The 13,739-nt window shown below is 43.6% G+C and overlaps 1 protein-coding gene across 4 annotated transcripts in view; it reads left to right on the forward strand.

Moving 5' to 3' along the window:
• ARIH2 (ariadne RBR E3 ubiquitin protein ligase 2) overlaps nucleotides 1–13,739 on the forward strand; it is a 36,663-nt gene that overhangs the window by 15,914 nt on the left and 7,010 nt on the right. For all 4 annotated transcript variants that reach the window (XM_048315271.1, XM_048315272.1, XM_048315269.1 and 1 more), the window contains 8 exons: nucleotides 1,332–1,399; nucleotides 3,082–3,145; nucleotides 7,816–7,963; nucleotides 8,480–8,601; nucleotides 9,504–9,613; nucleotides 10,441–10,558; nucleotides 12,069–12,119; nucleotides 12,220–12,241. In XM_048315271.1, the coding sequence (XP_048171228.1) occupies nucleotides 1,332–1,399; nucleotides 3,082–3,145; nucleotides 7,816–7,963; nucleotides 8,480–8,601; nucleotides 9,504–9,613; nucleotides 10,441–10,558; nucleotides 12,069–12,119; nucleotides 12,220–12,241 (703 nt within the window). The remainder of the gene's footprint in view (nucleotides 1–1,331; nucleotides 1,400–3,081; nucleotides 3,146–7,815; nucleotides 7,964–8,479; nucleotides 8,602–9,503; nucleotides 9,614–10,440; nucleotides 10,559–12,068; nucleotides 12,120–12,219; nucleotides 12,242–13,739) is intronic.

The raw sequence follows: 13,739 nt of genomic DNA on the forward strand, positions 1-13,739 counted from the left end.
TGGCAGCAATAGGTCAGTTGTGTTGTGAAGCTGCACCTTTTCAGCAGGGTTGACTTAGAAGAGTAATGAATATTCTGCTCCTAGGTGTGCAGAGCCCAACTGTTTTTGTAGGAGTGACCATTGCTTGGTTTTCCTTCCAGGATTGTGTTGGTGTGCTGTGTGTATTACATCAGATACTGTGATTCACCTGTAGCATGATTAAAGAAGGCCTGTGACATTTCAGCCAATGATTGGGACTGACAGCTTCTCTAGGAGAAAAAAAAAAGCAGCTCTTCTGCAGCTAGAACAGAAGGAGTTGTCTTCTGTGAGCAGAGTAGGGAGGTGCCTTGGTGATAGCTCATCTTGGAGTGCAGGAGGCAGAGCCCTTTAGTGTCAGAGGGAGTTTGAATGCAGAATGTGCAGACACCAAACTTGCCCAAGTGCTTCCTAGCACAAATGGCAGTGAGGAGACAGGCGTTGTCAGCCCTCTGAATTCCCATGGAAAAGGTCTGTTGTTTGGAGGACACCTGCTTTGTTTGAGCTCTAGGACCTGAAGGGGTTGAGAAGCAAGATGAAGGTCCATCAGCAGATGTCTGTCGTCTTGGTGGGTACGAGTCTTTTTGTGCAACCAGAGAAGTCTGTTTTCTTCTGAAATAAACTAATACGTAAAATGAAGGGGAACTTGTTTGCTTGTACCCTTGTAGCGTGACTTTTAAATGTCATGCTGCAGTACTCTGATGGTGCTCAGGCTAGCACGGATTGTGCTAGTGTTTGCCAAGAGTCCATGTAATGCAAGCTCTACATGGAAACAGGTCCTGTCACGGTAGTTTTCTATTTTTCTCTCCGCTCCGGTGTATAACTTCCTTCTCTACAGTGAAGGGCTGGCAAAATATTTTGTGTTTTCCCCATACCCTTTGCTGTATGGGGAAAGCCTGTTGCTGCTTCTCCACCTCAGTAAGTGGTATCTGTCTTCCCTGGGGTTCCAACTTAGTGCATTTAGTGAAGACCATGGTCCCAGTCTAGTCTGGCCTTCCAGAGTGGTGATGACAGTCAGGACTGCATGTGGGGCTCCATGAGCAGTTAAGCTAATCCAGTGCATTTTTGATTCCTTCCTCTCTGTGCTATTGTAACGAAATACATGAGTTAGTTTTTGGTACATCCATACTTCATTCCAACTTTTATATTGCAGATGTACTGGCTGTGAGCATCATGTCTAGTAATTTAATGTGAATTGGTTATCACTGGGATATTGTGTTTATACAACTTTTATGTGAAAATCATACTCCTAAGCAGAGGTGTGGCTTCAAAATGTGAGAGGTTTGACTTTTCTTTGTCTTTTATTTTCCACCTAGGTATCACATGCTGTTGCAAAGCTAGTATTAGTTAGTTTCCACTGGCAAATCTCAGAGATTTTGGAAAGGTAAGTGTAAATAGTCTTATCTCTTCTGTGCTTAGTGCTTTCCCCCCTGGTTTTGTAGAAATGCTCAGGGTGCTCCATAGGTGTATTTTTTGGCAAGTGTCTTTGGACCTGGAAGCAGGACATGCAATCCATTTTAGGGAGCAGGGGAAAACTACTGATTTATTGAGGCTGCACTGCCTGTAAGAAATTTTTAAACAGGGAGAGGATAGTAGCAGTAAATGTCTTTCAATTAGGAATTATTGTTATGCTAGGAACCCTCTAGATAGATTTGTCTTAAATTTTGAGATAACAGATTGAGAGTGCTGCATCTATATTTATTTAATAGACATGAAGATAACATATGTTCTGCTTTGAACATAGGAGCCATAAATCATAAAGGAGAACTGACCCTATACTGATGTAGTCTTTAATGGTACGTTCATACTGAAGTTTTTGTTCCTTTTAACATTAAGTGATTTTTTTTTCCCCAAACTGGCCAGCAGTTGGAGAGCAGGAGAAGATAGTGTGAGAGAACTGAGCACTGCAGCTCCCTTGTTTGGTCAGTTGTCACTGTAACAAAGCCCTCCAACTGATTTCAAAAAGAGGACTCGGACTCTGCCCAAACATATGCGGGAAGTGTATTGGGAGGCACTGCTGGCTGGCAGCCCCTCCACAAAACACTGGCTCAGAACTGAACATTGTCCGAAAATAGAGAGCATATCAGCTTGACTCATTCTGCCCAGACATTTTTGGCCCTGTAGCCAGCAACTTCATCCAGAGAACGTATGGAAAATGCATCCTATGCATAGATGCGGTTGCCTCCTTGATTACCTTGTATCCTGTGAAAGTTTTTCAAGGAGGGTGAGATTCCTGCATAGCAGCTCAGTGTGATCCTGCAGGTTAACTGAGGAGACCTAAACAAGAGGAAATTCGAGGAAGGGTTTACTTCTAAAGCGATTAATTTGGAAATTGTTCTCCAGTTGATCTAGTCCTCAAACTTCTCTCTTGGTACAAAATGACATTATCAAAAGAAAGCTCACTAGTACAACTAAGAAGTGCTGGTGAGGAGGGAGGACTTACAGCAAGGCCACAACAGTGATGCTGCTGTTTCTGAATTCAGTGAGATATAAACATTCATCCACAAAGGAAATCACAAACAGCAAAATGTGTTTAATTCTATGGCTGCCAATAGACAGCTTCATATACCTAAAGGGTGATAATCTGTCACAGAGTAAATGCTTAACTAGACCATAATCTGGAGTTAAAGTGAGACTTAACCAGGACAGCTTGATTTTACAGAGGAATAGGAGACAGTCAGGAGCCTCACTGGTGTGTGTTATTGTGGACAGGGGCTTAGGACTGCTCTAGGAGTGTGGATAGAAAATCTTAGCTTAAAAATAGTTTTACAGGGGAGGGAGATAGTTGTAAAAAACTATTCCTCAAGATGTATAAGGGAAATGTTAATCCATTACCAGGAGAAATAGTATTTCTGGTTCTGAATAAACTCTCATACAAAGTTTTGTTGATGGGAGCTCAGCTCACTCTATGAAGGAGCGTCACACAGGAGACATTTCCACTTTCCATGTTGAAAACTACCCTACTATTTGCACAGAGCCAACTGTTTATTCAGGCAAGAAGGATCAATTTAACAATGCAAAATGCACTCAGAAATTGATTTAATCATTCTTCAATTGCCTTTTCAGGCACAAGTCTAATGCTGCCCAATTGCTAGTAGAAGCACGAGTTCAGCCCACCTCATCCAAACATGTAAGTATGCAAACTATCCCGTCTGTTCCCTTGGCAGACACCTCTGACCCCCCTCATGGGGGATTGCATTACTAATGGTGTACTCTCTCCAATGTTAACCCTTTGCAAACTCAGGTCTGACACCCTAATTCATTGCTGGGTTTACTTCTGAAATGAGAATGCATTCAGGAGGTCTCTAATATTTAAATAGCAGCTTTGCTGTTGGCTTGCAGGTAGTGTTTGAGAATTACTTTCTTCAAGAAAATTAGGATCATTTTTTGGCACACAATGGAAGGAGCAGAGTGCCTGGGCTTGGCTGTCTCTTGAGATTATGTTCTTGGTAAAAGACACTGAAAGGAAGTTCTGGCTGTACAGAGTGAACAGAGCTTGTCTGTGTCTGGAACAGATTTTTAAAATTTTTTTATCTTTTTTTTTACCTGAGGTGACTGTTTCCACTGCTCACCTCAGAGATGCTTAGGCTAAATCTCCCGTGAGTTGTGTTGCTGCTGAGTCAGTTCAGTGCTGATATTTTAACCAAGAACTTGTGTTTTGTAGCCAGTTACACAGATCTTCAGATACTTTCCCCCCTGCCTTTAAATAGAAACTTCCTGTTGCATTTTTATAGATTTCATTCATGGTAGGTGTCTTGGTACAATGCAGAATTACCCTAGGAACACATTGCCACGTGTCAGACTTTGAGTGATAAAATACTACATCTGGGAAGCACTCTAGATTGTGGTTGAGAGAATATCTCAGATTTGGCATCTGAGCTGTCTTGTAACTAGCAGATAAGGAAAAGCTAAGCTGACAGGAATGTAAGCTTCATGGGTTCAAATTACCTGCCTGCAGTCCAGAAGAAAAAAAATCTTTCTAATTTGACATGCCTGCAAATTAGTCCATGTATTTCAAGATTTATCTGAGTCTTGTATCAGCTGTCACTTAAGTATTCCCCCTGCAATGGGCCATTCCAACCTCTTTGGCAGGCAAGGTGAAGACCCACCAGCACATCATTTCAGTCAGGGTCCTGGGGTTTGGGCCAAACACTTTCACAACTTTAATTTACAGTTTAATATTTTGCTCCAAGGAGCTAGGAAGTGGTATAGGAATCTTTTTCACCCAATTCGGCAACCTGAAACAATGCTTGAGGCAAACTTCTATACATACTGCAAAACTGAGACAAAACATTACAAATATAAACATGACAAAACTACTGAGACAAAATGCCTGCAAATAATTGATGCAGTGAAGAACAGTGTAACTCTTCAGTCCTGTTGCCACTTCATTTTCTCATGGCCAATAATCTTCTCATGAAATACCTGTAAGAGGAGAGAGAAAAGAAAACCCAGTCCCACTTGGACTGGTTTTAAAAAGAAAGAGCTCTCCATCTGGTGTTAATTTTGTGTTCTCTCATGAGCGTCTGTGGCTACCCATACATTCCCTGAGCTTCGCCCTTTGGACAGCAGTCTGACTCTTCATTTGCAACAAACCCTACCTGTCTGCCATAGGTTACCAACTGCCCCCATGTAAGACTGGGTCCTGCCTGCATTCAACCCCCACGAGCAGCTCCAAGCTCTAAGCAATTGAGTTGCCTAAAGCTTCAGTGAGTCAGGTAGTCCTTTAATCAGGGGGTTTATTCTCTCTGGCTCAGCAAACAACAGCATGGGAGAAGACTGACAGGTTAAAAGACCCCTCTCATGTATTAATTGGAGGCAAGCAGCCTATTGCATACTCTCTCTGAGATTACCCAGTGTTGGAGTGGGGATAGAGATGGGTTCTCCCCTCTCCAAGGGGTCTAAACCTCCTGCCCAGTAGGCTGCCCTTTGGGCTGTCTGCCATGGTGCATTGTGAAGGACACTCTGGGACCCCAAGGTCCTTGTGCTTCCTCCTCCAAAAGCTTTATGCTGTCTCCCCCCATCACTGAAATCCTCCAAACATACTGTTTCAGTTTCCTTTGCATGCCTGCTGTATTTTTCTTGCAGATGAGCCAGCTCAGTTGCAGAATAGGGCACTTGTTTTGTTGTTGCAGTGGGTGCTGCCTCCTCACACTCCCTGTCGTAAACAGCATCAGTCTTTATAAGTGGGTAGAGTTTAGGAAGAGGTTGGGGGTCTGGCTTTGCTGTATCAAGCTCCTCCCAAGGATAGAGGCAGGTGAAATCTTGATCAGCAAGTTCCACCTCTTTAGTGAGGCTGGAAAGCCCCACCTCATTCTTCAAATCCTCCCCCTTCAAGCAGGCAATCTGCAAATGTAATCCTCTTTCTCTTACAAGGGATTCATTTAGTCAAATATGCAAGTTTTCTGTTAGTCTCTTTTCAGCATTTAACTCATTATGTGTTTTCTGCTGGGTATAGTGTTCTGCCTCCAAGGTCACCTGCAATATTTTAGCCAATTCAGTCACAGACCCATTCACCACACTATCTCATTGCTTAGCTCTGTGCTTATCTCTTTGAGGAGCTATTAAAGCAGCTCCTAAAAGTGTGCAGACTATGGATTTGCCCTTACCAATTTTTTTTCTTCTTTTTTGCCAAATACTTTATTTTTTCCACAAGAGCACCCAGAGAATGCCAATTTTCCTCAGCCCAGCTCTGTCCATTCAAAGCTGGATGAGCTTTATAATCTTTTAGCAAGTCTAGCTCAAGATCACACTTTCCCAGGTTACCACGATCTCTCTGCTGGAAAATTCGGCTTTGACTGAGTAACAGTTCTCCTTTGTCCAGCACTCTGTCTGTTATCCCAGTAGAAAGTAGCTCCTCACTGTCCTCAAGGACACCCTACTCACTGCACCTGAAAAATTGTCACACCCTGAGCTTGCTCAATGACTGTTTGAAAGGGGCTTAGGTACTTTGATACCCCTGGGCAGAGTGCAGGAGAAGACAACAAACTTCTCAGGAGGTTGAATAGCAACCTTTTATTTACAAACTTTGGACCATAAGGGACTTGGCAAATATTAAAGCAACATCCAATTAAAGTAAGGCAAGGCACTGACTTAGCAAACTCTAATCCATCCAGATTTCACGAAAAGGAAGTTAGGAGAAGAAAGAAGAAAGAGAGAGACATCAATAGTCACCACCTTGGATCCAGTGCAATCTCAGCTGCTGTAAGGTCCAAGGCAGTGGGACTCATCAGGGCTGCACACCCTTGTCATGGCTTTTTATCTGTTCTGGTCCCTCCCCACAGGTGGGGCTTTCAGTGTTCCAGTGGCTTGGTCCACTTTGGGCCTGGACCAGAGGCTCTGGGCTCCGGTAGGTGGGATGTGGAGCGGTGATCACTCCACCTTTGCAGAACTTGTCCTGCCCCCACCCAAACACACGCTTCAGTTGTTTTGAGCCATTAATAATTTCTCCAGTTTCCTACAAATGGTGATTTTATTTTAGGAAGAAAGGTATTATGGTTAAAACATTAATTTAAACTTGATTTGCTCGGCAATTCATTACAGTCTGTGTGCTAGAACAAGGTGCTGTGTGCTTTGGCTGGTAATGCAGAATGATTTTGGGGACCTGCACTCATAGTGAGTGTCTGTAGAGGGACTGGCCCCATAGGGAGAAGCCGTAGTGGTGAGCTCAGAGAGGCAGCTTGCAAGGGTTTGAGGTAGCACATGCGCTGTTCAGGTTGAGCAGCTAATCCAGGCAATCAGTGCAATCACAGACTCAGTGAATATTTTTCTGGTCCGTAAGTGAGGCCACTTAGAACAAATTTGCATTACTTCCTCTTTCATGTGGCCGTGCCATAAATCCAGCTCTGTCAGCCATGCGGCTGCGTGTCGTGGTGCTGCTGCTCCGCGTCTCTGGCATCCAGGGATCGGCATGGAAACCGAGGGCAGGCTCACACCAGCTTCTCCACAAGTAGCAAAGTGGATGAAAAGTGATTATATGACTTCCTCTGTGAAGGGAAAAACTGGAGCATAAACTCCAGCTGACAGCTTTGTAGAGCCTTGGTTTTGATGATGCTGGGCTAGACCTAGTTCTGCAGGTCCCAAGGGTGAGTGGAGATGTGTCGAAGGCTGGATCTGTTGTCTAGGGATCAGCTCTGCACTACATAGGGAGAAACCAGACTACTCTCAGTGGTTTGGCGAAGTAATAGCAGTTATGCCTGATTTGAAACTAACCCTCTTAATCCTTTCCAGCTGACAGGAGGATGCCTGTTTTGACAAATGTAGCATAGGCAGAAGATAAGAGATGGGAGGTGATAGTTTGTGAATTCACTTCCCTCTCTGTATAAACGCTCTACAATTGCATCTTCCATTACCCAAAATTACTGTCTGGTAAAAGGGCATTGCTAAATCTGCTTGCAGTGACAGCTGCTCTCCAGAGCCTGTGGAGATAGTCTGGCCTAGCTAACAAAGAATATTAGTAAATCCAGGGAAGGACTAACACAATGATGTATTTCAAACAAGGAAAGAGTAAGAATGAGAAAAGTAAAGGTGAGTTTTGGGCAGCACTAGAGGAGAGGCAGAAACTCTTCAGTGACAGTCAACTTGTTGTGCTCTGTGAGATTAGAGGTTCTTGAGAAGGACTGACTCTTCGGGGGCAGTGCAGCACCTTAGCACACCAGCTGCTTATGGACCTGTTGGGGCCTGGAGCTCCCTGGAGACCATTGTCACAATGAGGGTGATGTATGGATCTATGGATGAGCTGGAAATGCTCTGGGAGATCTGGGCTGCTTTCACTGTACTGCTGGTTTGTCTCTCTCCCAGGCAATGGTACATTCCTCCCACCACTGCGCAGTGTGCATGCAGTTTGTCCGGAAGGAGAACTTGCTCTCTCTGGCTTGTCAGCACCAGTTCTGTCGCAGCTGCTGGGAGCAGCACTGTACAGTGCTCGTCAAGGATGGTGTTGGAGTTGGTGAGTTCAAGGTGGATGCGGTGCTGAGTCTGTGTTTGCCTCACTGGCCATTCTGATGAGTCAAGACCATGACTGTAACAAGTTAGAAACTGCAAATCTGTTGAATTGAATTTGCATCTGTGATGATGTACTGTTGCAATGCCCCTGGAGTGCTTGTGGATGCAAACATCTGTTCCCTTTGTGTTGGGGAGAAGCCAGTAGTTGCCAGAGTTGCTTTGGGCTTTTCCTAGCCTGTCTTTCATGCTGGCATGGCAGTAACATGTAATATTCTAATTTGAGTATCTGACCTTGTGAATACTGGTTGAAGCACTCACTGGTCCTGGATACACATGTGCCCTGTCATCTTTTGGTGAAGACAGTTGGGCTTCAGCTTTTCAGCAGCCCTGATTTGTTTCACAGTTGTATCCCTCTTGCCACAACAACAGATGGTACCGAGGAAAACGTGCTGAATACCCTCTGTGCATTCACCCCTTAGTATAAGCTGCACTGTGCTAAGATGTTGCTTTCTCTTCTCAGGGGTGTCCTGCATGGCTCAGGACTGTCTACTCCGGACACCAGAAGACTTTGTGTTTTCATTGCTGCCTAGTGAAGAGCTGAAAGACAAATACAGGCGCTACCTCTTCAGGGACTATGTGGAGGTAGTAGATTTTTTTCAGTTTTAAAATACCCTGGGTCAAGTCACAAATGACTTGCAGAAATTTTGTTTGAAGTGTCTTGCATTTTTGATTAGAACTGCAGTAACTGCAGCAAAATTGTCCTCAATAGGCATGATGTGGCTGCTTCTGTAGGACAGCCTCGCTGACAAAATGCTCTAGCAGGTTGCCAAAGTAAATTCTGCTGTAAGGTCATCCACTAACTCCTTGGCTGGTGCTTCAGAATTCTCATTGGTGCAGCTGAGAATTTCAAAACTTCAATCTGATTATTCGAGTCCTTCTTGTTCTTACATAAATATTTTTAGGTTCAGAAAAATAGGTCCCTCAGCTTAGGGTAGCCCAACTGAATTGGCTTGCTCAAGTACATTTTGTATGAGCTTTTTTGAAATTAAAGCAGCAGTTGTTAAAGTTAAATATGCAAGAGTATTCTGGTAACTGGGAACAGACAGGGAACACTCAAAAAGCAGCAAAGCAGTGTGAAAGCATGGTGTCACCTCTTCTCGATAAGAGACCCTTTGGGAAGGAATGGCCACCACAGGAGAGCAGCTGAATAGCTTCTGGGACATAAGGAGAAGATGGAGAAAGAGCTCAAATGGAGTAAAATAGTTTGTTTAGTGTCTTTGTGGGGTTTTGTTTGTTGTGCTGACTTAGTCTGTAGACATCCATTTGAATTCCCTGTTCTAGAAAAGCTGTGAGTAAATAAGAAATCTCTTCCATATTAGGAAATGCAGGATCTGCTCTGGTAGCCAAGACCTGGTGACACTTTCCACTCTTTTTTAATACTAAATAACTGCCTTGTATGTTTTTGAGTATAGGAGTGGTTAAAGTTGAACAGATAATGCTCTTCTGTACCCACTGCTGATCTTACTCCCTTGGTGTGTCCACAGAGCCATTACCAGCTGCAGCTGTGTCCTGGTGCAGATTGCCCTATGGTCATACAGGTACAAGAGCCAAAAGCCCGGCGAGTGCAGTGCAATCGTTGCAATGAGGTCTTCTGGTAAGAAACAGAGAAGGTTACAGATCACAGGGAAAGTGTGTGCTGTTCTCAAAGTCACTCCCTTTGCTTGCCAACAGTTTCAGTGTGTAGAAGTATCTGAAATGCTTTGCTAGAGTTGTTTGTAACTTGAGTTAGCCTGAATAATTGGACACCTGTGATCTGACTTCTGCATGTGGTCAGATGTCCCCTTGCTCCCTAAACTCCTGGGAACTTGGGTGTTCTGACAATCAGGGAATGCAGAGCTTGAGTAATCAAGGGGTTACAGATCTACCATTCTCACATTTTGGCTAGGTTAAAAATTTTCCTACAGACACAGTGATTGGTACAGATTCTGGTAGTAAACATGGAGTCCTCCTTGCTATCTGCTGGTATTGAGTTTTCAAGTTTATTAAAAACATTTGACTCCCAGTTTAAAGACCCAGCTTTCTGGTATCTCCATGCAAATCGCCCTTACTGAGCTAGGGCTGTCAAGTCGTGCTAATTGAGGTGCCTGATATCTGCCACTGGAGTCAGGCTACTTTTAAGTGACTGGTCTGCCCCAGAACTCTGCGGTCACGTTAGAGGAGACATAGGTGGGCTCTAGGAAGGGACATGTCAGCCCTCCAACACATGGTTTGTCAGGCCTGGGTTCACTTTCATTCTGACTCTGGCTTTTACACAAGAGAGGGGGAATTGTAGTTCAGTCTTGGTCTCCGCGCTCTAGTAATACACAAGAGCATTTGCATCCCTTACTGGGCCCCCCAGATTTTGATCAGAAAAACCTCAATCCTTGAGTCATTTCCTTGGAAATTGATATGTCTTTTTCTTTTTTTCTCCCCCCTATTAAGCTTTAAGTGTCGGCAGATGTACCATGCGCCCACAGACTGCGCTACCATTCGGAAATGGCTCACCAAGTGTGCAGATGACTCTGAAACAGCCAACTACATTAGTGCTCACACTAAAGATGTAAGGACAGGCACCTGCATGTTATTTCTTGTTCTCTAGCCCTGCCTGAAAAGCAGAATGTAATTCTCTACACATGTAGCATTGTGTTCTTCTTTGTCACAGACTGCAAATTCTCACAGCTCCCTAGGGACTGTCAAGAAACTTCTGTCAGGAGCTATTGTCATATGTGAACGAATTATGTCCCTATGGCAGTGATAAAACTCAATTGAATGCCTTGGGAATGCTTTGTGTGGGAAGCTCAGCTGCCCTCCTGCAGTAAGGACCTGGTGGTCCTTGTTCCAGACCTGGTGTGAATGTCTTTGACAGCCAGGTGCACTGTCCTCCCACAGGCAAAAGAATTGTGGCTACTTTGAAATGCTCAGTGGAGATGTATTTAAAATGGAAGGAGAGGGTGTTGTAAGTGCGAAGTCAGTACCAAATAAGGCACCAGTGGTGTTTAAGCCTGAACAACTTTGTGCAGTACTGTGAACTGAAGGGTGAGGGAGAAAGTCTTGATTTGGCAAGGACTGCAAAATGGGCTAGTTGAAGTCTGTAAATTAGACATTGGAGTACTTATAGTAGATTTAGACCCAAGACAAAGAAATAGTATTACATATTGTGCATGCAAGCCTACCTATAGAATTATTGTATAAATATACTATCTTTATCCTCTAAATTAACAGTCTGAGATTGGAACTTTTAATATCTTTTGGGCATTTTGTGGCCCGACTTCAAAACAGTTCTTAGCTACATTTGTGCTACCATGGCCAGTGGGAATTGTGACAGTGCTGATTAGCTGCAAGCTTCAGTTGTGTTAGGAAAGGGGGTACTTGGATGGACCAGAGATTTCAAGTTCTCTTCCTTCTCTGGAGAAGGTGTCAGCATATGATGGTATTGTTTCTGCTATGCTTGTTTGTAGAAATAAGATTCTGTTTTATTGAGCATTGTCCTGGCATACATTTTGCCTGGCATGAAAATTTATACAAAGTAGCAAAACTCACTTCCTCCTTTGTATCTGTGCAACCCAAAAAATATATCTGGACACTCCAGGGTATCTGTGGAGTTGGGGTGTGTGCAGCTCTCCTGTGGTTAGGCAGAGTCTCTGCAGGTAGCTGAGATGTCATTTGTTAGTGGCTGCTGAAGGCAGAATACAGTGACAATTATCTGTAATCAAAGTAGCTGTGATACACCATCATATGTGAACTGATTGTGTCCCTGTGCCTGAGTAACTGCAAAGTGGTAACTCATCAAGACCTTGAGTTTTACAAGGAGTAACAACAAATTTGTTTTCTTCAGCAAACAGTCCAGTGCTGCAGTGCAACTTCCTGACTTTGCCTTTACCTTATTTTAAATGGAGCTGTCAGGAGATGGTGGGAAGCAGGGTATAAATGCTAATATTCTCATATGAGATGTGTCTCATACATGAATGCATATTTTAAAGAAAAAAGGCAGAGAGGAATAACCACACAAGTGCTGTCATTCTTCAGAAGGCTGCTAGAGTTGGATCTAACAATTGCTTCTGTTTCCTCAGTGTCCCAAGTGCAATATCTGTATTGAAAAGAATGGAGGCTGCAATCACATGGTGAGTAATTCCCTGAACATGTCAAACCTCCCTTGTTCTAAGTGGAATTTTATTCCCACACTTTCTGCTAACCAAGTGCCTCTTGTCTTTTCTTTTTCAGCAATGTTCCAAATGCAAGCATGGTAAGTTGGATTTGGAAGCTGTTTTCTCTGCAATGTTTGTCAGTGGTGATGGTCCCTTCTCTTTTTTTTGTGATATGAAGACAAATTGTGAACATGGGCTGAAATATTTTCCCCCTACTAAAAGCTGAACAGGATATTAATTACACATTTCTGTGTGATAGCTTTTTTTCCCCACGGTTGTGATCTCAGCTGCCTTCTGATTCAGTGCTGGTTTGGCTCATGCCCCCTGACATGTCTATTGTATAGAGAAGTCTCCAGAATATTAACAGTGGAATCCATCTCACAGGAGAGCTTTCCATGTAATTGTATTTGTAATCAGCTGAAAATACTGTCAAACGTAGCCATTTACTCAGATCAGCTGAAGTCCTTCTGATTAGTCATGGAAATAATGAACTTCAACCCAGAGGAAACTGCAGGAGCTGTGAATTGTTATATGTAACAGCAGGTGTTGAGCTTCAGTCCACCCCTGTGCAATTAGCAGCCTGGGTGTCTTTGGCCCGTTGTGTGGCCCTACAAAATGATGGCCTGTTCTTGCATTTATCTTTTCATGGCGGGATTAATTTCTGTTGCCTTGGAGTGAGATAGTTGTATTCAGCCCTCTGAGTTAAGTGTACCACTAGAAATTAATTGTAATATCAGAACCTTACTGGGAAGATGATTAAAGATGACTGTCCTCTCTCATTTCCTTTGCTTTGGGGTTCTCGGCAGCCCTGGACATGCTTTGATGGAGCTCTGTGGCAAGGGAGAGCAGGCAAGTGCCAGGATACCATGGTGACTTAGCACTCAAGAAGGCTGATGAACTCAGGAAATACGGATTTTGGTCTCGTTATTATAAGTAACACAGAAGGGATTCTTATTGTAGCAACTTAATCTCCATCCTTTTTCCAGCAGAACATTCACAGCCTCGCTCTGAAATCAGAAAATTGCCATGTTTTGCTATTTTTACTATTGCTCTCTTTACTCCACCTTCTTCCTGTTTCAGCAGCTTCTAACTTGAAGTGTCATAAACCACTGACATCTGATGTTACCTGGGTAGTTGCCTCCTGGAGAGAACTGAGGGCAGACTTTCTTTTGCATGATTTAGTTCACTTTTGGATCTGATTGTTCGTGTTTTATTCAGACAGAGGTTTGCATGGGGCAGTGTGCCCATGGTGGGGAGGGTGCAACTCACAAAAGAGACTTGCAGCCTCTTCTCTAACCCAAAGTAACTATGTGCAAGGTGCAAGTGCTGTTCTGCCCAGTGGTTTTGGTGTACAGGATGCAGAACTTCAGGGTTTACTTTCCATAGCTGAATGAGAGGCTGTGCAATTAAAATCTTCAAGACAGGCTGGTATTTTTGGCTCCCTGTTGAGTTCTGTTTTGCAAGATGATACAAAACGTGTGTGTTTCTTGGCTTAGCAGAAATATCTGAAAACAGATGGGCTCTGTCTCCTGAAGCTTTTCTTTCTCAGAGGTTTTTTTTCTGTGCATCACAGTGGGTTTTTTGCTGTTTTCTGCA

This window comes from Corvus hawaiiensis, chromosome 11, assembly GCF_020740725.1.
Source record: "Corvus hawaiiensis isolate bCorHaw1 chromosome 11, bCorHaw1.pri.cur, whole genome shotgun sequence".
NCBI classification, from domain to species: domain Eukaryota; kingdom Metazoa; phylum Chordata; class Aves; order Passeriformes; family Corvidae; genus Corvus; species Corvus hawaiiensis.